The sequence below is a fragment of the Emericellopsis cladophorae genome (assembly GCF_022114955.1).
Source record: "Emericellopsis cladophorae strain MUM 19.33 chromosome Unknown NODE_15_length_399893_cov_118_242817, whole genome shotgun sequence".
Lineage (NCBI taxonomy): Eukaryota > Fungi > Ascomycota > Sordariomycetes > Hypocreales > Bionectriaceae > Emericellopsis > Emericellopsis cladophorae.
In genome coordinates this window covers 66418-88774 of record NW_026250940.1, presented here as the reverse complement: position 1 = coordinate 88774, position 22357 = coordinate 66418, and the positions used below count along the sequence as shown (strand labels likewise).

The 22357-nt window shown below is 55.3% G+C and overlaps 9 protein-coding genes across 9 annotated transcripts; 4 read left to right on the top strand and 5 right to left on the bottom strand.

Moving 5' to 3' along the window:
- Positions 1–176: 176 nt before the first annotated feature.
- On the bottom strand, positions 177–1071 carry J7T54_002363 (uncharacterized protein; the record flags this gene model as incomplete). The annotated part of the gene is made up of 2 exons (XM_051505534.1): positions 177–219; positions 458–1071. The coding sequence occupies 2 exons, from the start codon at positions 1069–1071 to the stop codon at positions 177–179; spliced, it is 657 nt and encodes a 218-aa protein (XP_051362982.1).
- A 734-nt stretch (positions 1072–1805) lies between these two features.
- Positions 1806–3518, bottom strand: J7T54_002362 (fluconazole resistance protein; the record flags this gene model as incomplete). The annotated part of the gene is made up of 1 exon (XM_051505533.1): positions 1806–3518. One exon carries the CDS (start codon positions 3516–3518, stop codon positions 1806–1808), a length of 1713 nt encoding a protein of 570 aa, XP_051362981.1.
- A 1141-nt stretch (positions 3519–4659) lies between these two features.
- On the top strand, positions 4660–6066 carry J7T54_002361 (uncharacterized protein; the record flags this gene model as incomplete). The annotated part of the gene is made up of 1 exon (XM_051505532.1): positions 4660–6066. The coding sequence occupies one exon, from the start codon at positions 4660–4662 to the stop codon at positions 6064–6066; it is 1407 nt and encodes a 468-aa protein (XP_051362980.1).
- A 644-nt stretch (positions 6067–6710) lies between these two features.
- J7T54_002360 (SET domain-containing protein-like protein) lies at positions 6711–9371 on the bottom strand (the record flags this gene model as incomplete). The annotated part of the gene is made up of 1 exon (XM_051505531.1): positions 6711–9371. One exon carries the CDS (start codon positions 9369–9371, stop codon positions 6711–6713), a length of 2661 nt encoding a protein of 886 aa, XP_051362979.1.
- Positions 9372–11915: 2544 nt separating this feature from the next.
- On the top strand, positions 11916–12825 carry J7T54_002359 (Phosphatidylglycerol/phosphatidylinositol transfer protein-like protein; the record flags this gene model as incomplete). The annotated part of the gene is made up of 4 exons (XM_051505530.1): positions 11916–11985; positions 12047–12392; positions 12451–12667; positions 12715–12825. 4 exons carry the CDS (start codon positions 11916–11918, stop codon positions 12823–12825), a joined length of 744 nt encoding a protein of 247 aa, XP_051362978.1.
- A 319-nt stretch (positions 12826–13144) lies between these two features.
- Positions 13145–13682, bottom strand: J7T54_002358 (uncharacterized protein; the record flags this gene model as incomplete). The annotated part of the gene is made up of 4 exons (XM_051505529.1): positions 13145–13285; positions 13336–13473; positions 13523–13558; positions 13623–13682. The coding sequence occupies 4 exons, from the start codon at positions 13680–13682 to the stop codon at positions 13145–13147; spliced, it is 375 nt and encodes a 124-aa protein (XP_051362977.1).
- A 387-nt stretch (positions 13683–14069) lies between these two features.
- J7T54_002357 (uncharacterized protein) lies at positions 14070–15532 on the top strand (the record flags this gene model as incomplete). The annotated part of the gene is made up of 2 exons (XM_051505528.1): positions 14070–14315; positions 14366–15532. The coding sequence occupies 2 exons, from the start codon at positions 14070–14072 to the stop codon at positions 15530–15532; spliced, it is 1413 nt and encodes a 470-aa protein (XP_051362976.1).
- A 1196-nt stretch (positions 15533–16728) lies between these two features.
- Positions 16729–17512, top strand: J7T54_002356 (uncharacterized protein; the record flags this gene model as incomplete). The annotated part of the gene is made up of 3 exons (XM_051505527.1): positions 16729–17287; positions 17341–17347; positions 17485–17512. The coding sequence occupies 3 exons, from the start codon at positions 16729–16731 to the stop codon at positions 17510–17512; spliced, it is 594 nt and encodes a 197-aa protein (XP_051362975.1).
- Positions 17513–20683: 3171 nt separating this feature from the next.
- Positions 20684–21565, bottom strand: J7T54_002355 (putative neuronal calcium sensor NCS-1; the record flags this gene model as incomplete). Its single annotated transcript, XM_051505526.1, has 4 exons — positions 20684–20863; positions 20920–21215; positions 21268–21353; positions 21555–21565. 4 exons carry the CDS (start codon positions 21563–21565, stop codon positions 20684–20686), a joined length of 573 nt encoding a protein of 190 aa, XP_051362974.1.
- Positions 21566–22357: the final 792 nt, after the last annotated feature.

Sequence of the window (22357 nt, the reverse complement as noted above, 5' to 3'; positions counted from 1 at the left end):
CAAATACCCGTGTTCTGCGACCAAGCCACGTTTGTTCATGATCTCCAATTGCTCTTCAGCGTGGAAGATACGAAAAGATTTCGTGGAGCCTACCTACCCTCGAGGATCTGGCCATAGACGTATTCCTGGATCCATGAACAGCGCGAATCCAAGCCCAGCCACCAAGATGGCCTTTGTCACTCGTTCCACATCGTGTATGATACCTGCCACAACTGCTTTCTGAACCAAAAGTGGCAACATATCTTCGGCTTGTCTTTCTCCCTCGCTGTTTTCTTCTATATACTGGCCCAATCCGTGCGATACCGAAAATGGGACCGGCCGAGATGTACCCTTATGGTCTGGGAGAAACATGGGCGGCTCCAGATCCGGCCAAAAATCGAGCAGCTGTTCAACAGATCCACGTGTGCATCTCCCCAGCGTAAGAAAACCAAGTGAACAGAGGGCGTAACGTTCGAACGTGTCAGCGGAGACTTCTATGCCACGAAAGTGGAATAAGCTCGCCTTGAACTTTTGCAGCATCTCCTGTGCACCGTGAAGGTCACCTGCAAAGGTGGTCGCGTCATCCTCCTTGAGCGAGGAGATCTCAGTTCGGGGCATATTCCGGATGATCTCCTTGGGCCATTCCCATCCAGTGCGTGCTTCATTTACGGCCTGGGCAATGTCTGTAAAAAGCTCGGCGTGGGTGTAGTCGGATCTTCCATTTGAATCACGTGTACCTTCCAGGCGAGAGCTTAATTTGCCAATGAGCGTTTTCCAGCAGAGGGGAAGGCTTTTGGAAGTGTTGAGCGACTCGACAAGGGCAGCAATATCCGCAACCGGGACGTAATTCTGAGGAGTAGCTGGTGCACTAGCCACTGATACCGCATCGCTGGTACGGCTCATGTTGGAGCAAGGGGTGTAGATCGGATTCTGGCCGTCGGTGACTGTTTCCTCAGGCACAGGACCATCATTTCCATTGGCCCCAGCGAGATTTGACGCGCCATTGATGCCATAGCCATCGCCGCGGGTAACGGCGAAAATGGTGTGCTTTCCGGCAGGGAGGACAACGTCGTTGTCGAAATTGACACGCATGGGGGCGACCGAGACCACCCCGTCAAGAGGGGATACCGGAAAAACGCCATGTGCTTCGAATCGGTACCACGGACGCTCTTTGTCCGTAAGTGCTGACACAGGATCGGTTGGAAAGGCACATTGGTCAGCGATGGCAATGATGCTGTGCTTTCCAGCAGGAATGACGAAGTCTTCGTCCAAGTCGACAATTATCGTTCCGCTCACCGTGCCGTCACAATGCACAACCCGATGAACCCAAAGCGCACGAGTAAAAAGCTCATTTTGCCACCGATCATCCATGGACGGGGCATGCGCTGGGGAAGCCATGGCGATAGGTTGGCAGCTGACGCTTCAAGCTGTGAGCAGAGCAAAACAGACTTTAGCGTATGATCTGGCCACACACCAGTAGGATGGCCCTTCTCAAAGATCCAGTTGAGATTGGAGGCCAAGTCTTGTATCGTGACACAACGACACGAGTGCCAATAGTATAGAAGCCCCCAAATGAGCTCGAAGGTTGGCTCAAGACGGAGTTACACTCAGGAGAGACCTGGCAGGGCAGAATGTTGTGGTGAGGAGGAGGGAAGAAGAGGAAAGGGGAGAAGAAAGTGAGGAAGAGGTAGAAGAGGCGCACACGGATGAGAGGAAAACAAAGAGTGAGCGAGAGTGAGCGCGTCGTCCAGAGGTGACAACAATGTGAGCTCTGTGACCACGTCGAATGACACGCACACTCCAGCCTCGATCATGTCCCCACCGTATCACAAGTCGAGAGGATACCTCTCCCTGAGCGTCTTGCCGTACTTGAAAATGACCGTCGGGATCGGTATCATAGCCACGGCGATGAACCCCAGGAGCGAGGACCCCCACGCGACGCCCAGCTCCTCATACATGGCCGGGCCAGCCAAGGGCAGAAAGGCCGCGACGGTACAGCGCAGCACGGAGAAGGCGGCCAGCCCGCTGGCGGCAAACTGCGGATACGCATCGACAATGTAAGCCTGGATGGGCATCCACACACCGATGGAGCCTAGACCGAAGGGGATGATGCCCAGCGTCGGCACGATCCAGTGCGTCTTCTCGGCCGCGCTCCAGCCGTACCAGAAAAAGGTCACGGGCAGGATGAGGGCGAACCAGATGCAATCTCGCAGTCGGAACTCGGGCTGGTAGACCCCGTTGTTGGCGGCCGTCATGCGCACGACGGTCTTGTCGGAGAGGACGGAGAAGATGGAGAGGCTGATGGCGTAGCCGATGAGCAGGCTGAAGTAGACCAGACTGGTCACGCCTATGGACCACCCGTAGGCACCCTGAAAGACCATGGGGATGGTGTTGAAGAGGAGGTACAGACACCCGTACACAAAGGCAATGTACAAGCTCACGGCGAAGATGATGACGCTGGTGAAGAGCATCTTGATGGGCCGCACCAGGCCGTTCAGGAGGATGCGTCGATTGGTGATGACGGGCGCGTCTGGATTCACATAGCAGCTCCGCAGCTCAGGGCGACCCAGCTCTTTTCGCAGCTTCAGTGTCTTGCGCTTGATCAAGACCTGGTGATTCGTCTCGCTGTTGAAGATGGCCATGACGACGACCACAATCGTAGCCGGGATGAAGGTAATCCAGCTGCCCCAGCGCCAGCCTATGGTCTGGGCCGCGAATCCACCGATGACGGGCCCAACCGTCGGGCCAACCATGGGTCCCATCATCCAGATGGTCATGGCGCGGCCGCGCTGATGGACGGGGAAGACGTCTGCGATCACGGCGCCGCCAATGGTCTGGCATGCGGAGCCGCCGACACCACACATGAAGCGGAAGAAGATGAGCATGTCAATGCTCGGCGCGAGGGCGCAGCCAACAAGCCAGACACAAAAGTACGCACTCGCCGATGTGAGCACAATGTGGCGACCGTATATCTCGCAGAGAGGGGAGAGGAAGAGCGGTCCGACGGCGTATCCGAGCAGGAAGATACTGACGGGCATGGAAGCCTTGGTGAGGCTGGACACGTTGTAGTCCTCGGCGAGGAACTGAATCGCGGGCGCCAGGATGGACGAGGCGAAGGGGGTCATGAAGGTGATGCAGGCCAGCATGATGGTGACGGACCACTTGCGGCTCTGGGCCCAGTTGAGTGGCATGGCCGGGTCATCCTGCGACTCCCAGCCGACGATGCCCTTGTCCAGGTCCGTCAGGGGTAGGACGGTGGGAGCCACTGGAGTTCTTGGCGCACTCGTCGTGCGGGAGAGGCGCGAGAGGACGCTCCGATGTGTGTGGCTCTCGACACGTTCAACGTCAACATGGTCTTGTGCTTCCATGTCATGGCCATAGTGGCTGGGGTTCTCCACAGCTTCCTTGCCGTGGCCGTCGTCCATGGCGTCTGTAGATGTCGACGCTGAGCCCATGCCTCTGTCGTCGTAGGTGTCGTCGTGCTGCTGAGTGGCAGCGGCCGCGTCGACAGGCCTTTCGTCGGACTCACTGGACGTCATGATGAAGTCTAGGGCAGAATGGACACAAATAGAGCATGTAGCACCATGATGCCAAGAAGTCCAGGGCGACGATGGATGAAGTCCAGCAGCCGCTCAGCGTTGGGGGTCGTTTCCTGCGGGGAGAGGATCAGAGAGTGAGCATCGCTTGCTGGGCCGAGGCATTATGAATTGAGCAACAGCGAGGACCGGAGACGGCGTATTAATAATAAAGGGCGAGAATGAACTGTAGGTACCCAGCCTAGAGGATGGGAAATGGGGGATGGGGGGGAGGGGGGCTTGCAAGCGGCATTGCGGATAGGCAGCTGGTTGGGGATGGAGATGGAGATGGAGATGGAGATGGAGATTCGGATATCCGAAGCCGGTGATCTATCGGCCTCATGCATTGCAGGACATGCACGCCATCATCCACGGCCATTTCGCCTTTGCGCTTCGCCGGGATCCAGCAACATTGATGAATCCGCAATCAGAGGCCGTCGCACTCTGGTGAGGACAGACAGATCTGTCCCTTGAATAGAAGGTCAGACGCGCAGCAGTCGACGCCCAACGAGACGTCGTCCACATGCAGGCCGCCTCGCGTACACTGACTCGTCCGTTGGAACACTCGCGAGGGAACAACCGGAGATAATCAACAAGTGGACGTGCCCGTCTGTCTGTGTGGCAGCGCAGCATGGCCCAGTACAAGACATACATCACATACCCGAAAGCCGGTGAGGGTTGCGATCGGAGTCCGTCTTTGGCCAGACCGGACAGGACAGGACTGGAGCTAGAGCTGGAGCTGGACCCCTGAAACCTCCACCAGCCTTCACTGGCACTGGCGTCGGCACTTGAACTGCGAACACGTGCAGACGTGTCAACAACGTGTCGCCCAACTTCATCTTCACCACCACGCCCACCCACCCACATCGGCCAGCCTCCTCAGCTTCATCTCACATCACCTCGCGATTGCGCAGGTCGTGCCACCGCAGCCCCGCGACACGCAAACAGAGCTCGATTGCGCTGTGCGACCCTCCACAATCACCATGCGCTCAACCCGATAGACCCCCCGTCTCCATCGCCAAACTCTCATACCACGACCTCACTCGACCACCACCCCTCCTCTCGCGATTCACCCTCCTACCATTGCCAAAGCACCGCTATCACGATGGCTTCCTCCAGCCGCAACGAGCTCTCCCGCAACGAAACCCTCTCCCTCCTCGCCCTCTCCGGCGCATCCCTCCTCATCATCGCCAACACATTCCAAGGCGATGGCGAGCCCCTCATCGCCTCCCTCGCCCTCTCCCTCCTCGCCTTCGCCCTCGCCTACGCCATGATCCGCTGGCTCGGCCCCCGCTTCGTCCAGGCCGGCTTCAGCGGCCACGACATGGGCAAGACCAGCCGGCCCCTGCTGCCCGAGTGCATGGGCGCCATCTGCGCCGTCGTCTACCTGCTCGCCGTCATCGTCTTCATCCCCTTCCCCTTCTACAAGGACATTGTCGCCGCCACCAGCGGCGGCGGCAACAGGGACGTTGTCCTCCACCTCGAGTACGTCAACCAGGGCCGCTTCCTCCACCGCTTCCCGCACAACAAGCTCGCCTCCTACCTCGGCGCCATCATCTCCCTCCAGACCATCGCCCTCCTCGGCATTGGCGACGACCTCTTTGACATTCGCTGGCGACACAAGTGGTGGATTCCCGGCCTCGCCTCCATCCCCCTCCTCGTCGTCTACTTTGTCGACTTTGACGTCACCTCCATCGTCCTGCCCATCCAACTCCAGCCCTACCTCGGTGAGCTCTTCGACCTTGGGCCCCTCTACTATCTCTACATGGCCTGCGTCGCCATGTTCTGCCCCCAGAGCATCAACATGCTCGCCGGCATCAACGGCATCGAGGTCTCCCAGTGCCTCGTCATCGCCCTCCTCCTCGCCTTCAACGACGCCCTCTACCTGCTCACCCCCTACCCTCATCCCGCCACCGACTCTCACCTCTTCTCCCTCTACCTCCTCCTCCCCTGGATCGGCGTCTCCGCGGCGCTGCTCGTCCACAACTGGTATCCCGCCCGCGTCTTCGTCGGCGACACCTACTGCTACTTCTCCGGCATGGTCTTCGCCGTCGTCGGCATCCTCGGCCACTTCTCCAAGACCCTCGGCCTCCTCCTCGTCCCCCAGATCTTCAACTTCCTATACTCCTGCCCCCAGGTTTTCGGGCTCCTCCCTTGTCCCCGCCACCGCCTCCCCCGGTTCAATGCGCGGACCGGCCTGCTCGAGCCCTCGACCACGCCCTGGTCCCCGGACCGCCAGCCGCACCCCCTCGTCGCGCGGGGCCTGCGCCTCATGGCCGGGCTCAAGCTGGTCGCCGTCACCTACGATAAGGATGGTCTCTTCACCGAGACCTCCAACTTCACCATCCTCAACCTGTGGCTTGTCTGGAGGGGTCCGCTCAGGGAGGATCGCCTGGCCTGGGAGGTCACCCTGTTCCAGGCCGCAGTCGGCCTGTTCGGCCTGTTTGTGAGGCACAAGCTTGCCCTGCTCGTCTTTAAGGAAGACAACTGGGGCACCGCTGTCGACAAATAATGGCGCCACAGCACGCTGGAGCGACCAGGCACACACACGCTATGTATATACCCAGTATAGAGAATCTAGCGCGCAGACGGGCACGAAATAGAAATGAGCCACTTTGCGAAGAGTTGTACAATGTCTGATCATAACAGCATGTCTCCCCATAAAGACATGGGGATGACTTGGTGGCTACCTGCCCACGGAGCCCACTATATAAGTACATGAGAAGTTTCCATGAGTAAAGTAGTAGCAGTAGTAATCATCAGCAAGAGTACTGTCCCTCGCAACGCCAGGGGTATCGCCTCGCCCCGAGAACAAAAAAGGCAAAAAGCCCGACCTGGGCATCTCTCTTTCCCTTGCAACCAAAAAAAACATTAACAAAAGTTGGACTCCATGGCCGCCGCACAGCTCATGACCATTGAGCAAAACAGGAGGGGCCAGGCCAAGTTAATCTCGGTTCGTGCGGCAACACGTTTTCCAGCTTTTTGTATCGTACCAAACGCCAGGACACCCCTCGTGTCTTCGATGAAAAGAATCCCCGACGTGCCAGTCGTGACCGTGTAATTTCTGTCCTGTACGCCAACAACTCCGCCGTCCAAGATTTTCCATGTAAATCGACCAAACACATTCCTACACCAACAGGCCGTCGCACTATTCCTTCATGGGTCCTTGATCGGGACCAGAGTTGAGTCAGTGGTAGGCTTTGCCTCGCTCATCACATCGTCCATGACAATTTCCACCTTTGTCTCCGCCGGGCTCAACAACGTCGACCGGACAGTGATCGCGTCCCCCGTCACTTTGCTTGCCGCCTTTGACCTTCTCGTGTAGTCGCTCAGGCTTAGCTTCTTCTTGGCAGGCGACGGTTGGACGAAGCCATTCATACCACCTGTGAGGAAGGAAGTGGGAAGGCTAGAGGTGGAGAGGGGCGATTGAGCCGTGCTGGAGGCGGATGCAGGCGCCGTATCGCTGACGGGCCGGAGACCGGTGTTGTCGAAAGTTGGGACGGGTGGCATCTGCACGCGAAGATCTGGTGTCTTCTTCTTCGAACTGCCTTCGCTGGTTGGACTCGAATTGCCGTGGGCGTCGCTCATGTGCGTGTCCTCGAATTGTGACGTGGCTGGAGACGCGGTCTCCGCGCCCGTGGATGCTTTGATGCCGTTCGGTAGCTCAACCTCCATTGCAGAGCCTGACGACGTTCGGGGTGTCAATGGCTCCCGACGTCGTCTCTCGTCCTCGAGCTTGCACAATTTCCGATTCTGCAATAGTCGCTTTGCCAAAGAAATGACACGTTTGCGCGGCTGGGCGGGCGGTTTGCTGAACCAATCGTCTTCGACGGGGTCGGTCTGGGTTCCGGCACTGCAATAGACAGGTCTGGGCGCATCTGATGCTTGCCGAGAACGTTGGTGAGATGACGTCCGTCTTTTCGAGCCGTTGGGGAGCCGAGGCGAGTTGGCAGCGGCTGGTGAACCGTTCTTGCTACCTCCCGTCCCGGCATCTTTGTAGTTCGATGTCGAGCCGTTTCGATTCGACTTGGATGAGGTCGAAGTCCCATCAGAAACACGCTTCTTTTTCCGGGCGGGCTGCTGTTGCTCCATGCGGCGGAATGAATCTTCCACCATGGCCACCTTGCGCTTGTCTCGGTCGGTTGGCTCGGTGAGGATGCGATTTCGGTCGAGGGAACCTTGTCGGGCAGGAGTAGGGTCTCGGCTTGATGGTTTGCTGCGCGATATGTCGGTCTGGGACCGAGTGTCATCCTCGCCGTGGCCCTCGCTTGCGGCCCGGCTGACCTGACCAGTGCTCGTGGGGGAGATCGCTTGGGTCCGATGCTTCCGATGCTTCTTTTTGCCCATGGTCTTCGGTGGGTTCTTGCTGTAGAGATAGAGGCGATGAAATCTAGCAAAAGCACAATTGTTCTCCAGGTCGCAGGCACAACCGCCATATTCCGACAGGATGCGGTCGATCCAGTTTGATATCGCGTTGTACTCATTCTCGCTCATCTCAGGCTCGTCTGATCGGGACGCGTCGTCGTCGCTGAGCCCCAAGAGGTGCAGCCATCGCGAGCCTACACTCTTGTCCAGTCGGAAATCCCAGGGAAGAGTGATCTGCTCATTGGGTGCAATTGTCCGGTCGGCGATAAGCCAGAACTGGTATTCAGACCGGTCAATGAGAAGAGTGTCCAGCTGGGCATTCGGGCGACAGCTCCGCCGTACGAACCGAGCTTGCGATCCTTTGTGCCGGGTGTCAATGAACAAAGGCAAGACCGGATGAAAGAACACATAGGGAAGAGGCGATGAGAGATCACTCCACAAGTTCTCCGGATCCGAACAATAGTCCTTTTGGAATCCAATTTCGCCGTTGAGTTCGAAAATAGGATCCTCTTTTTGAATGGCCACTGGAGTGGTCATGTACTGCCAGCGCAACATGGTCGTTGCGTCAACATTCTGTTCTTTCGACGCGATTTGCATTATCCCTTGATTATCCATCATCTTCCGCTTCAACGCCTCAGACGATGCGTCTTGAAACACCTCAGCACGGCTGTGACCAACTTCGGATTGCATCAGTTGTTCATCGTGGAGCCATCTCGCTAACGCTCCGGGGACCGCAAGGCCTTGGAACGTGTTGTCGTGGACTGTTTCGAACTCTGTCTTCCACAGAGCTTGGAAAGCCAGCGAATAGTGATGTATTCTGAAGTCTTCCGGGAGATTGGGCGGGCTGTTGGCGGGGGATGGCGGTCGTCCGTGCGGCCCTCGCGCTTGTGATATTGATGGGCTTCGTTTAGCTGCTAGGGATCCAACGGACTGAGAGGAGCGATGTGCTGTCTTTGGCTTCTTCGGCGCGGGTTGCTGCTGATGATCGCTAATGCCGCCGTTTCGCTTGCTGTCACTCGACGAGCCATCCGCAGGTTTGATCTTCTTCTTCTGAGATTTGGGAGGAGGGCGTTTGGGCTTCTTCTCCGATTGAGTCGACGGAGCGACGCCATTTTTCAATTGGGTAGCACGCAGGACTGCCTTTTGGCGGTCCAACGGCCGAGGATGACAGTCTGCGCAGGCGTGGGCAAAATCCTCGCGGATCGCCTCGGCTCTGTTTTCGGGATAGAAGCACTCAATGTGCTGCCAAGTGTCGCACTTCTCACAATATATAGTATTTCCATCATCGCCAGAGAATTTGCAGATACACTTGATAGTGTACGGCTCTTCCTCAGCCACCTCTACTGGGGTGGTTTCGTCCTCTTCAACGACTGGCCTTGGAGGGAGGATGGGGACGACTTGGCTAGGAATCGAGACTGGCGGAGGGAGAGTGTCCGGTCTGTCAGTCATCATCTGGTGAATCGTCGCCACGATGTCGGGACGATTGTCGTTCAAATTGGGTGGCGGTGGCTTCTTATCGACGCGCTGTTGAGAGCATGACGACGCCTAGATTAGCGCGCCAGCTCGATTGAATGCACGACGAGCGAGCAGCGAGAAGCGCTCCAGGGAGACAGTCGGCAGAACTGTCGAGGCCAACGGGCAGTGTGACACGAAGAGACGCAAGCCCTGTCACCTAGGGACGAAGACCAGCTGTTCAGATTTGGAAGGGGGGCCAACGTGTAACGGGAGTCGATTGCTCGGACGTGGATCGCTTGAGCAATGGCGCGTCGAAACTTGCAAGCAGGCGCGCGTGTACGAGTTCGTTGCGCCGCGAGTTTCGTCGTGATCGAAGAGATTCGAGGTTGGCTCAGCGAGGGACGGAGGGGCCGGTGCGCGATGGATTCACGAGAGGCAGAGTATGGTGAGGCTTCGATGATGAAAGAGTTTGACTCGTTGAAGAGGAAGCGGCGCAGGAACTGAGTTCACGGCAGTACGTGTTAATCAGGGAAAAGGACGAGTAGTCGTAGTAAAGGCCGGGGGGAAGAGAGAGAATGGATGGGGGAAGGAAGGACTAGACTGGAGGAGGAGATTGGCAAAAGCAGCCTGCGCTGCTGCGTCCACGACCCGTCCGACACTCAGCTGGTGCTGCGACCAGAATGCCTGCGCTCTGGCTGGCTCGCACCGAAAATCGCACCAGACTTTTGCTGCTGTAGCGGCCTCGACCTGCTGGGCGCGCCGCCCTCCACTACTGGAAGCGGCTGGCACCTCTCGACCACAGCGCTCTCCCATTGCTGATGAGCATTTTCAGGCCCCGCTTCCAAGACGCATGCGCTAGTCCGGACAAGGACTGGCGGTGGCCGTGGGAAATCTTAGCGCAGTAGAGAAACATGACAAGTTTTGGCCTTAGCCTTTAGGCATTCCATCCTTGCTGATGGCCTTGCTCCAAGCAAGGCTGCAGGCCGTGCAGGTTGATGATGCATCATCGAGGTCGGATGGCAGTGTTCCGTCGTGGTGCGGTTGGCAACATGGCCACCATTGTGATCTACGTCAAACGTCCTTTCCAGCGGCGTAGGTTTTGTTAGCCAGCATACACGGTGGATGGGAAACCTCAAAGATCCCGGACTCGTGTTGCGAGATGCGGGTCGGCCTCTGCTACTGTGAATGATGGGCTTTCTGTACTGAATTGGGGTTTGCTAATACCATTGGAATCGAAGTCTAATGAAGACAGAACTTGCTGTCAGCACTGGGCTAGGGCGGAATCGGAGCAGAACAGAGTGTGAAGGGCGAACACCGTCGCGCCCTGGAAATATCCAGCTCGACGACGAGCGAGAACAGCTGATAAGGACCGGAGTTTCAGAGGTGTGCACGCGGGTACGAAATGTGGAGGGGTGCATGTGTCCTCCAGCCCAAGAAAGGCAGCCCAACCTTTTTGAGTTTCGGCAAAGCGAACAGATTCGTTTGGGAGTTGGGAGCCGTCAGTGCCGCTGATTGGGCCGTGAGTCACATTGCCAGCCAGTCCCAACATGAACTCTCGCGATGCCAGGCTTGCCAGCTCCTATCGAACTTGGAGTAGTACCCACGCTTGACGAGATATCGGTGACGTGCAGGATGCGTAAGAGGTAAAACGGTGTTCCTCGGGTGCATCGGTGATTACGATTAAACCGGAAACGGGCGATATCCCAGGTTCCCAAGGTAGATACGGCTGGAAGGCATCTGATTCGTTAGGCTGGATATTGTTAGACCCATCGAGCTTTCATTTTTTCATTGGTTTGGATCTCGATCGCTTGATTGGGCTGGTCGACAGTCATTATCATGGCACTGTTGTTACTGGGTCGAAACTAGATAATGATGCTAACGACGCGGTTCTTATGAGGGTAGTTGCACAACATCTGTGCGGTCTGAGATATCAACACGTTGGGTCAGCAGCTACGTATTACCGCGTCTGCGATTGCTCCAGATTCCAGTCCGCCCGCGCAGCGTGACCTAGCACCGGATAGGATCCATCTAGCTCTGTGCAACTGACAGACCCAGTGTCACTGGGATAGACAATATCACTCGTACAATGGCCCTTCTTCATGCCCCAGCTAAAGCCGGAATCACAATGAAAGACTTTCCAGTGACGCCATCAAAAATTGTACGCACTATGACCCCGAAGGGCAATAGAGTGAGGGTTGACTCCGCGATGTGCAATGCAGGCCACCCTCACTTTCCAAGGCAAATCTTGAGCTGCCTTGGAATGCGCAAGGTAAGTATAACGAGAGTTAAGAAATTGCGAAGGGAAGAGGCTTTATATACCCGTTCGGAGGAGGGTATGCCTGAGGCTTGACACAGACGTGGTCCACTTGGAGTTTGGCTAAGGTGGGTAATTGGACGCGGCTGGGAAATGAGCCTGCGACGGGGCGCGGACAGGTGCATGTGGTCCGGGTTGGAAGGAAAACCGCTGACAATGATGACAATACGTAGCTAGATACAATTATCAATAGTATCATGATACAACACTGCCAGCTTGAGTAAACCATGCTTGCCAGCAGCAGCTCCAACAGGCAGGCACGGAAGGCTGAAAAGTCGCTGCGCGGCCTGGCGCCTGGTTGACCAATTCTACCAATCAGCGTGCGCGCCTTCGTCTCATGACGCCTTTGCTCCCCCAGACCAGTCCTGGCCTGGGACCAGACCGACTCCGCCGCTGATAGACATCAACAACTTGACCGCCATCGCAAGCGTTCTGCAACCATCAACGACGCTCGACGCACTTCACTACAACCACTTCTCTCGCAACAATTTACGCGACGCCGATATGAGACTTACAGCCGTCGCTGCCTGCCTGTTGGCCCCGGCTGCGGCCTTGAGCGTCTTCAACGGCAACGCCCCCGACGCCATCGCCAATGGCGATAACAAGATACCTGGAGATTCTCCTCTCGAGTTCTGTCCCGGCGATCACTCCAAGGATCTTGTCACGATTGAGAGTGTGGACCTGTCGCCTAACCCGCCCAAGGCGTACGTCGCACCTTGCATCGATATACCGAGCTCAGAGAGACTAACATGCCTGCGATAGTGGCAATGAGCTGGTCATCAAGGCCAAGGGCACCATCAAGGAGACGATCGAAGAGGGTGCTTATGTCCTGCTGACCGTCAAGTACGGCCTCATCCGCTTGATCACCACCAAGGCGGACTTCTGCAAGGAGATTGGCAACGTGGATCTCGAGTGCCCGCTGGAGGCTGGTGATCTCGAGATCACCAAGAGCGTGGACCTGCCTGCCGAGATTCCTCCCGTATGTATTGCTCGATCTCTCATGCTTGCTATGCTAACACGACCCAGGGCAAGTACACTGTCTTGGCAGATGTCTACACCGCCAAGGATGTCCAGATCACATGCCTGACGGCGACTGTTGCCTTCAGCCGTGGCTCATTCTTCAACCAGGACTTGTAGAGTTTAGCACCTTGGAGGATCTTGGTGGTGGAGGTGATTCTTGGCATTGTCATTCTGCGTTTGTCTCGATGGTCTGCATTTCGGGTTTCTTCTACACTAAGCGAATACACAATTCACTGGCTGTTCTACTTTGATTTCATGTAGCAACTGCCACGACGCCATGATAGAAGCCGTTGCTACATTCTGTGCACATGATTGCAAACGACACTGGCTCGAGCACTGCGGCGTATATGTCGGTATGCCGTTGAACTATGCTCGCTCTAGAGAATAGGGTTGCCGCAGAACCCATGGACCCCGCCCCATCCTACGCGCCCAAATCTTACTCGCCAAATAGACGGCGTACGCGCCGCAATACACTGTCCTTCTCCGGATCGTAGGGATGGTCTTTGCTGGGGATTTCGAGGAGCGCAGGAAAGGCGGCAGTGTACGTATCGATGCGGTGTCGGATCTTGTCGGCAATCTAGAGCCATCAGTGACAAATTATGCCTATATGAGGGTGCTGCGACTGACGTGCTGGTTGATCAGGACGATGCCGATATCTTTCCTCTCTGCGGTGAAGCGATCGAAGGCCGCCTCGATGGCGGCAGTCTCCGTCTTGCTGTCCACTACGAGGAAGTTCTTCTCAGCTTCGCCGCCCGTGGTGACATGCTGGACTCTGCGTGAGCGTCTATACGACAAGTGAGCTGGTCAGCCTTACCCCGATACCAGCGAGCAACAATCCCGTCACCGAGTCCTTGGCTACGTCAGTGAATGTGTGAGGGCGGAGGCCGCTGTGCGCGTCGTCAAGAAGAATTTACCTCGTCGCCAATGACGGCAAGAAATTGGCGGTCTTTGTAGTCGGCGTTGGAGGCAGCCATGATCGTACGAGAAGGTTGTGGTATCAAAGGCTAAGGCACGGGAATCGCTCGTTCGTTCGTGTCGCAGCTCGATATGCTGGAGGTCCTGTGGCGCTACCTTACCCGGTACGTAAGGTACCTTGCCATGGGTGCATCCAATCCGCCCCGCAGAGTGGAGCCTTTGTGCTGAGCTCCAGGTCGAGCTGCGAAGTGCGAAGAAAGAGTCTGAATGACTATCACTCCCTTTCACAACAACCAGGTGTGCCATCTCGTACTCCACGCTGACGGTTCGACCACCGCCACCTGGCTTCATCGAGAGTGTACTGACCAGTTGCAACGCAACCAGGGGTCTTTTCTCATCGCTTACATGTGCCCGTAGCTTCACAACGCGCCATTCGACACGCGACGATGCCGCGCCTAATCCGACGCAAGCCGTTCGTCGAACGCATGAAGGGCTACCTCAACCCGATGGACTGGTGGCTTTGGGCATCTGAGGAGATGGAGACCAGCGACTGGGACTCCGACTCTTCGGGATACGGCATCGGTCTCACGCTCAACTTTATCTTCCTGCTTGCTCGCGCAAATTCCGGTCCTTCGACATCGAACGACGATATCTTTGGGGATGGCACTGGTCCAGGATGGTTTTCCTGGCTTGTAAGTGACTCAGCGACAAGCGTCCTGCATCAATTCTAATATGGGACTAGGTCCATCCTCTTGTATGGGTTCTAGTTGCGATCTCGCTCGCGAACGGCTTCGATACAATGGCCCGGACCCGCAAGTACCGACTTTTCTCCGCCAACGTCGAGGTCAAGCCTGCTACGTCCTCTGTCCAGCGCGTGAAGAGGGATTCGGCGCCTGCAGGCTCCTCGCCTCTCCGCTACCTCGGCCAAATGCTTGCGCCTGAATCGGCCGATGCCCGTGCACACCCAGACAAGAATGAGGATGTCTGGGAGCTATCGATATGGGACCCGCGTGCCTTCTCTCTGTGCATATTCTCGGTGTTCAGTCCTGGCCATGTGCTAGTCTACTGGCTGTTTCTTCCGATAGGATCGCTCGACACACAGCCTAGCGTGACCGTGTTCACGACTCTTCTGCTTCAGGCTGCACTCTCGGCGCAGATCGTGATTGGGAAATCGTTGTTCACACAGCAGGCTAAGGACCATGCTATCATTCAAAAAGAGGTGTTCCACGAATACGACTCACAATACGTGCACCCGCGCATGCACCCCGTCGTGAGAGATGTTGGCACACAAGTGTCAGAGCAACAGCCGCCCAACGCTCGAGAATTCGTCGAAGTCGGGACGCCGACCACATTCATCAACGCCGGCTTCTACAGCAGGAGCCAAACTCGCGCCACACCAGATCAGTTTACACCCAGTCGCACAAATGTCCTGGGCTCCCAGATGTTCACACCAAAGACCGTCGGCAGGCAATCCGACATGCCTCAGTCTGCTACGCAGTCCCGGCCTTCGCCGTCACGCCAGAGCATGCCTGCGAATTACTACAGCAGCTCTACCTCGGTACAACCACTTCCGCTTTCTTCGACCACGGCGAATCTCAGCAGCAAGGGTGGATACCTGGGCGCCTACTCTCACGAAAGGTCGCCTTTGAAGCACTCTGCTAGTCTGGGAAGGCTCAACAGCTCCCACAATGTCGAATCGCCCCGCAATTCACGCGAAATGACCGCATACGAGACAGAGAGGAGTGAGATGGGCAAGCAGAACGCGATTGTCAAGAACAGTCCGGGGCGGATGTCAAGCACTCCAGGCTACTCTAGGCCAAATCCTTTTGTTGGCCAGGCTCGGCCAGATGCGGCCCGTGCCACCGAAGCGAAGGAGAGGTTCCCAAAGATGCGAGGAGCATATTATTAATGGACCATTTTGCACGATTGAGATACACGGCGCTTTGGGGTTGTGTGTTCACATGGGTTGGAGTTGATAGGGACGCCCTTTGGTAAAGGCTTGGATTTTTCGTCACTGCATACGGTGGCATCAACACTGGACATAGCGTGGATAGAAAATCAGCCAGTGCGAAGCCATCATTGTCATTGTATCCAAGAACGCTATTCTTTGCATACACGGAATGAACATTATTGCGTTACCATTGGAACAAACGATTCATTCGTACATGCTGCCTGTGTGCTCACCAAAGCTGACCAGACCTTTCTCCTGCCATCAAATTCAGCTGTGTCGTCCGAGAGAGGAGCAGACCCAAGGCGCCTACCTGGCTCTGGGTTTGCTTTCATCATGGCACTTTCCATCCACTGCTCCGAATGGCTTGACCCTGGTGCTGAGAGCGATTTACATTTCCCTCGATGCTCACTCTTGCCACTGTTACTTCTGCATACAGGAACGTAGTCGTCTGTGACTGGAGGTAGGGCCAAGTACTGCATGGCAGCCTTCCAAGTCCGCTGCTCGGGACATATGAGCTTACCCGACCAGAACCATAACTGGAGTATGGTTCCCTTTGTCCTCCATCCCTCCAAGCCCTCATTGTTATCCTTCGTCCCATTGCCGCTCAGCAGGGGAAAGTGTTTGTGGCCCCCTGTCTAGTTGCGACAACAGTCAGGCATCATTTACGGTGACCATTCCTGGTACCCCCCGATAAACGCGTTTGCCGAAGCATAGTCATGGCGTTCTTTCTGCCTCCAACCTCGCAAGGTCCACCGAAGACTCCGGAGACACCACCCAAAACTAACATTCTCGATCTTAAGCCGCTGCCTCGACTCCCTTCAGCACACTCCAACCGCGCATTTGAAGCCGACGAGAGGAACGCAATCCACAGGTCATCTTCAATAGGAAAATGGTGGAAGAATCTACGGCCGAGCCGTAGACCAGAGAGAGGTAGTACCTTCAGAGAAGCCGGTTTACAGGACGACTCAGAGACTACGCAAGCACACCTTCTTCGCCAAGCTACTGAGGGTCATCGCACAAGAAGAGGTGGGACGACAGACTCAGGCCACATACTGGATTGGAATGTGCCAACTGTCATACATGATCCGCCCAAGGATACACCACCTCCAGCTCAGCGTGTAGTCTCAGCGCACACAGTGACTGATTCATCCGATATGGACGAGCGAAGGTTTAGCTTCGCACCCAAGGCTCAAGTGCCCGAGCAACTTTCACTTGGGAAGCAAATTTGCCCTGACAAGAAAGTGGCGTTTCAAGAGCCGTCCCATGAGAGCGAGCCCACCGACGAGAGCAAGATGCAAGCCACGTACCTCGCTGACCGTCGCCTTTCCCTGACCCGCCGCGCCATCGAAACCAAGAAGGAGCTGCGGCGCAAACGTCGAAACTTGAAGGAGAGTAGTGACTTTCTCGGTGTTCAAGGCTTCAACCCCAGGACGGGCACGGAGGACTCATTGACTTCTTCAAGCACTGCCAATAACGAAGGAAGCGGAGACGTCACCAGCGAGAAGGCAAATGCCCCCCGGCAGGCTAAGCGCGATATCCTGAACAGCCGCAAGGAAACAAAAGCTCAACAAAAGTTCACGCATGGCCCCTCGACTCCTTCCCGCCCAAACAAGGGCGTAACATGGCGGCGACACACAAACGAATGGTCATCCATACAGGATCCAGGCGTCAGCCCGGTGGCCCAGTCGCCTCGCAGTGACCCAAACAACTCTCGTAAGTGGACGAAAATCTTTCTCAAGGTCTGCTTGTGTACTGACTGGCTACAGGTAGCATGTCCCTTGCTATCGACAAGACGTACCAGATCTCGCCGCAACTTCCCATCATGGAACAACATGCATCAATTAATTTTCCTCCTCCGCTTCGTGATCTGGGGGCTCCTTCTTCAGCCACTGAAACGAGGATGATACCAGACACAATGGTGCCAGAGCCAACTTCTGAGGTCGGCTCTCATTCATCGAGCATTCTCATCCACAATAGACCACGTCAGAGCAGCGCACGTACCCTTGACGCGGGAGAGCACTACGAGAACAATATTCGCTTTGATCAATCTGAAGACTCGATACTTGATTCTGGCGTTCACAGAGGAGATCTGTCCGCCGATACGGTGAAGATGGCGAACCCCGCTGCGAGTGACTCTTTTTTAGGGATAAGGCCCGTGAGCAAACCGGAAACCCACCAAGGCAGCGACACGGGCTTCTCATCTCGATACCATCCGATGGCAGAGGTACTCCAGTTGACACATGGTACACCCAAACGCAGCCCCGGCCTCCTTCTAGCGGAGGTAGGCTCACGCCAGCTTCTCGAGGAGGGCACAATGCATGGCGATGCAGTGGGTTGGACGCGAGAGAAGGAGAAAATTCCGATACTCCAGTCGCACCACGGAATCATCAATGGTTCGATGAGAGACATCCAGTGTCTAGAGGAACGTGCTCTGCGAATGCCAGATTCCACACCCATCATCATCACTACTGGATCAGAACGGGAAATGAATGGGATCACTCAACGAAGCTCGCTGAAGAGTCCGACAGTTGGCCTGGAGGAAAAAGCCACGACTATCCCACTGACAAAGCTGGCGGCAAGCTATGCAGTAGCGCAGGCTTTGACTGTCCTCTCGAGCCGCAAACTGAACTCGCCGCTGAGCTCCACGCCGGGGAGACAAATGACTCGGAGCGATACCATGCCCACCTCAGGAAAGTGTTACCCAAGCAAGAGGTTTGTGAGGCGACGAAGTGTGGCGAATGTCCCCGACCTATGTCGTGTCGAAGGTTCGGTGCAGCGTCAGATGCATCGCCGATACAGTATGTCACCAACATCTATCCCTGCCTTGGGTGCTGCTCAACGGGCCTTCATTGCAAGAGATCCGAAGCTCATGTCGCCGGCCGTGCACGACTTCCATATCTCGCCGAAGCTTCCACCAGCCAACGCCAGGATACAAGTGCCAATAATCATCGCAAAAGCAGGCTTGGGAACTCTGGAAAGAAACGTGCCACAGCAAACAATGAGTCCCGGGAGCCACGACCAGATGCTTCGATCGGACAAGGGATTGACGAATTGCCAAAACCAAAGTATCCCCTGGACCCCAAAGAAAGCAGTGCCGGGGAGTTATCCGTGGGAACTGGACGACGCAGACGACGACATCGTAGGTCATTTTTCCACGATTCGGAATAAATTGTGGCCCATACAGCAGGAGGTCGCATGGAAGGTCTACTGTCATTTTCTGGGCTGTGTTCGTGTCTGGTGGAATCTGACAAGGCCGGTGTTCAATTCTTCTTCTGGTTATTGGGCGCGGAGCAGGAATGACGAGGCAACTCTGTTGGACTTCGTTGCTTTCCTCCTTTCTCTGCCTGGTCTGTTTATTGGCCTGACGGTCCTCGTCTAGGTGATGTGGCTATCGGCCATCGGCGGCACATATGTCATAGAATGCCTCGGACATTTGTGGGAGGAGCTGCTGTATCTTTAGGAGTCGACTTTCGGATTTGCGATACTCCTCTAAACGTGTGTGGACTTAGTGATTGGTGTCCTTCTTGACGGACCGCTTGTATACTTTAGCAAGGCTGTGTCGAGGGGATAGCTGCAGATGTTATGTGGTATGATACTCGTGATCGCTCTCGTCAGTGATGTGAAGGGCGATTCAATGCGCAGACTTTCCCTCAAGTTCTCAGTAGGCCGACATGTATAAGGAATCCATCGTCTGGCCGTAAGCCTTCCGGTGCCATGTCGTCCGGCAGTCTCCAGACTCGGAAGCGTCTGTGGAACTCGGTCAACCATGCCTGAAAAACGTCATCGCTTCGCATCTGCTGCGCGACTACACACAAGCAAGGCTCATCCCCGGATTCTCTTTTCAGAGCACATGCGTCGACTGAGGTCTGTACCAAAGGTGCCACCAACGATTCGTTGTAAATGCAATCGCAAGCGAGTACCATGTCAAACGTGCCCGTCGGACTGGTATCCTTTGCAACTTGATCGGTCTCCCAATCCAGCTCTCTAAATGTCACATGGGCCTGGTGGGCCTTTCTCTTGCGCGGGAGGTTCTCTGTCAAGTTCTTGGCGACTAGCTTCTGCACGTAGGCTTGGTCGGAGAGGACATATGAGCCTACCAACGGGGAGAGGGCCAGGGCGTTGAGAGGCGTGATACCGCAGCCGAGTTCGAGGACAGAGGAGGAGGTTGTGAGAAGAGAGGCTAGAGGGGATTCTGGGAGCCAATCCGCCAACAACGGTGTGATCTTCCACAACACTGGAACAAGGATGTTAGTTCGGGGCTCCATGGCAGGGGGGAAAGGTCGGGGAGCGTGCCTGCGCCTGTTGTTCCACCAACCCTACTTGATGAGAGGAGGCCTGGAGATTGATGGATAGTGTAATCTCTTTTGGAGATTGTGACGTCGATTGACGAAGCTTTTGGGTCGATGAAACCAAGATTATGTGAGGGAATGGGGCGAGAGAAGAGGAGAAACGTTTCTGGATCATCTCGGTCAGCAAGGGCACTTCAGCGGCCGTTGAGGGAAGTTGGGGGGAAATGAGATGTACCTTCTTCTGGATCTTCAATCTCGTCTTCAAGGCTTGAAATAAAATGTCGGAGTGCCATCATATATGTTTTTGTGAAGTTTTCAATATTGTCTCGGAGTCAAAGGGAAAATAAATTCAGACTGATAGGTGCGGCCCCACCATAAAATACTAACCAACGTCAATTAAAGTCGATAATACCACAACCTAATTAGATCAAACTCGAAGACAACTTAAATGGAATGAATTGACATTGGAGGTGGCGCTCTTACTTATCCTTCAGCAAGCTTGGCTGCGCATGGCGACATGATACAGGTTAACCGATATGCAGACTAGCTGAGCGGGCCGGCGAGATGATATTAACAGGCGGAGAATCGATTGTCACCTTCAATCTTTATATAAAGGCTTTGTAGTACCCTCCACGCTCTTCTCTACGTCTTCCTTCATCTACATACCTATGCCATGGGTCGTTATAATGAATATTTTCATTCCTCCGTATATTGTAACCGCAGTCTTTCTTTCTGTAGTAAAGCCACAAGTTGCCGCTCGTAAAAACAAGAAACACATCGCTCCCCTGCGCCGTAGTTTGCCAGAACCGGGTTTTTGGCATCAGACCAGCCCATCATAGAGAGATAGCGCGCAGACGATAGTCTCGTCGCGCTTACTGCCTTCTTTGAACTCCTCTATATCCAGACTGCCATTTTCGTCCTTGTCCATCATGGCGAATATCTTTTTCACACGCTTCTCAGGCGTGTCCTCGTCTTCGGGAAGCTTCACCATTGAGCCAACCTAGACCTCGCGTTAGTGTCTGCCGTCTTGGGAGAGCTCTCGAGCAAGACCCTCACCATCTTGTAGATCGCCTCCACAATCTGGAGCATCTCGTCGTAGCTGATTTTCCCATCGCCGTCTATGTCGTACAGTTGAAACGCCCAGTCGAGCTTGTCCTCTGTCTTGCCGCGACTGGTAACGCTCAAGGCGCAAATGAACTCTTTGAAGTCGATGCTGCCAGAGCGATCACTGTCGAATACGTTGAAGACATAGTCGGCAAATGAGCTCGGATCGCCGAATGGGAAAAATTGGCGATAGATTTTCTGAAACTCCTCCTTGCTCAGCATGCCGGACGGGCAGTCTTTGAGGAAGCCTATGGTTATGAGTGACTGTTGTTGTATACCAGGGTCGGTGGATATAGGTACCTTTATACCATTGCTGGAGCTCCTTCTTGTCGAAATGCGTCGATTTCTGTAGCTCAGCAAGCTGATCTGCTGAGAGCTTTGACTGTCTGGTAGGCGATATATAACATTAGCCGCGTGATCTGTCATGGAAAGTGTGATGCTAAGAAAGTTGATGGTGCTGCTAATGTGCCTATGACGTCGCCGGTGATCGTGGGTGGTGTCGATCCAGGGCAACTAGGGGACAAACCGCGCGACAAGACACCATTCGCCCCTGGCACCTAAACCGATACGTGCAAATTGTCACTTACGATTTGCCCATGTTCAATCACTTCTCTGTGTCCTTTGGGAAAAGGTATCGCCCGGTGCTCGTTCAAGTGCTGATAACGCGGGGTTTCGGACAGTCCTTCGGGATGTCGCGAGAAGCGCAGGGTCCGTGGGGCGAGGAGGATGATTAGGTAGGTTTCGGAGGGGAATGACGGCTCGCAGCGCAGACCTGTGGCTTGATGGTGATGGAATGATCGAGTCGATGAATTGGTCGCACTGGAAGAATATCCAACAAGTGAATGCCTTGAAAGCTTGGGACGTCTGTCGCTTCGTGAGCAAGAAGCTCGTGGATAGGTGTGGAACGTTGTTTGGCTGGAACACGACGTGTCTCTGGGTTCGTCAGGTTGCGATCGCTCGGGCCTTTTGGTGACGACAAAGGCGCTGCGTCGAGGTATTGAAGATCGAAACTCAAGTACAAGTTCCCTTTTCGTAGGACTGGGATGGGAAACAGCGACTCGTGGTGAAGAGGAGCGACGAATCGACTGTTGGCGGGAAGAATTGTTAGAACGGAGGGGAAGGGCACTGCACCTCCCCACTGGATGGAGTTAAAAAGGTCTCGTCAATGCGACCTTTGAAGGCTACTGCAGCCAGCAGAGCTCCAGTGCAGCCCTACAGAGAGACCGATTATTATGCACTTGTTGTATTTGGAATGGCCCAATGTGTGTTTCTCGAACTTTGATAGGGCCGTGACGGAAATCACTACATCTCATCGTGCATCAGTTCTCAGCGCATGAACCATGGTACCCTGCACCCCTCGGTACTTGGGCCCCTTTCCGCAGTGCTTTCG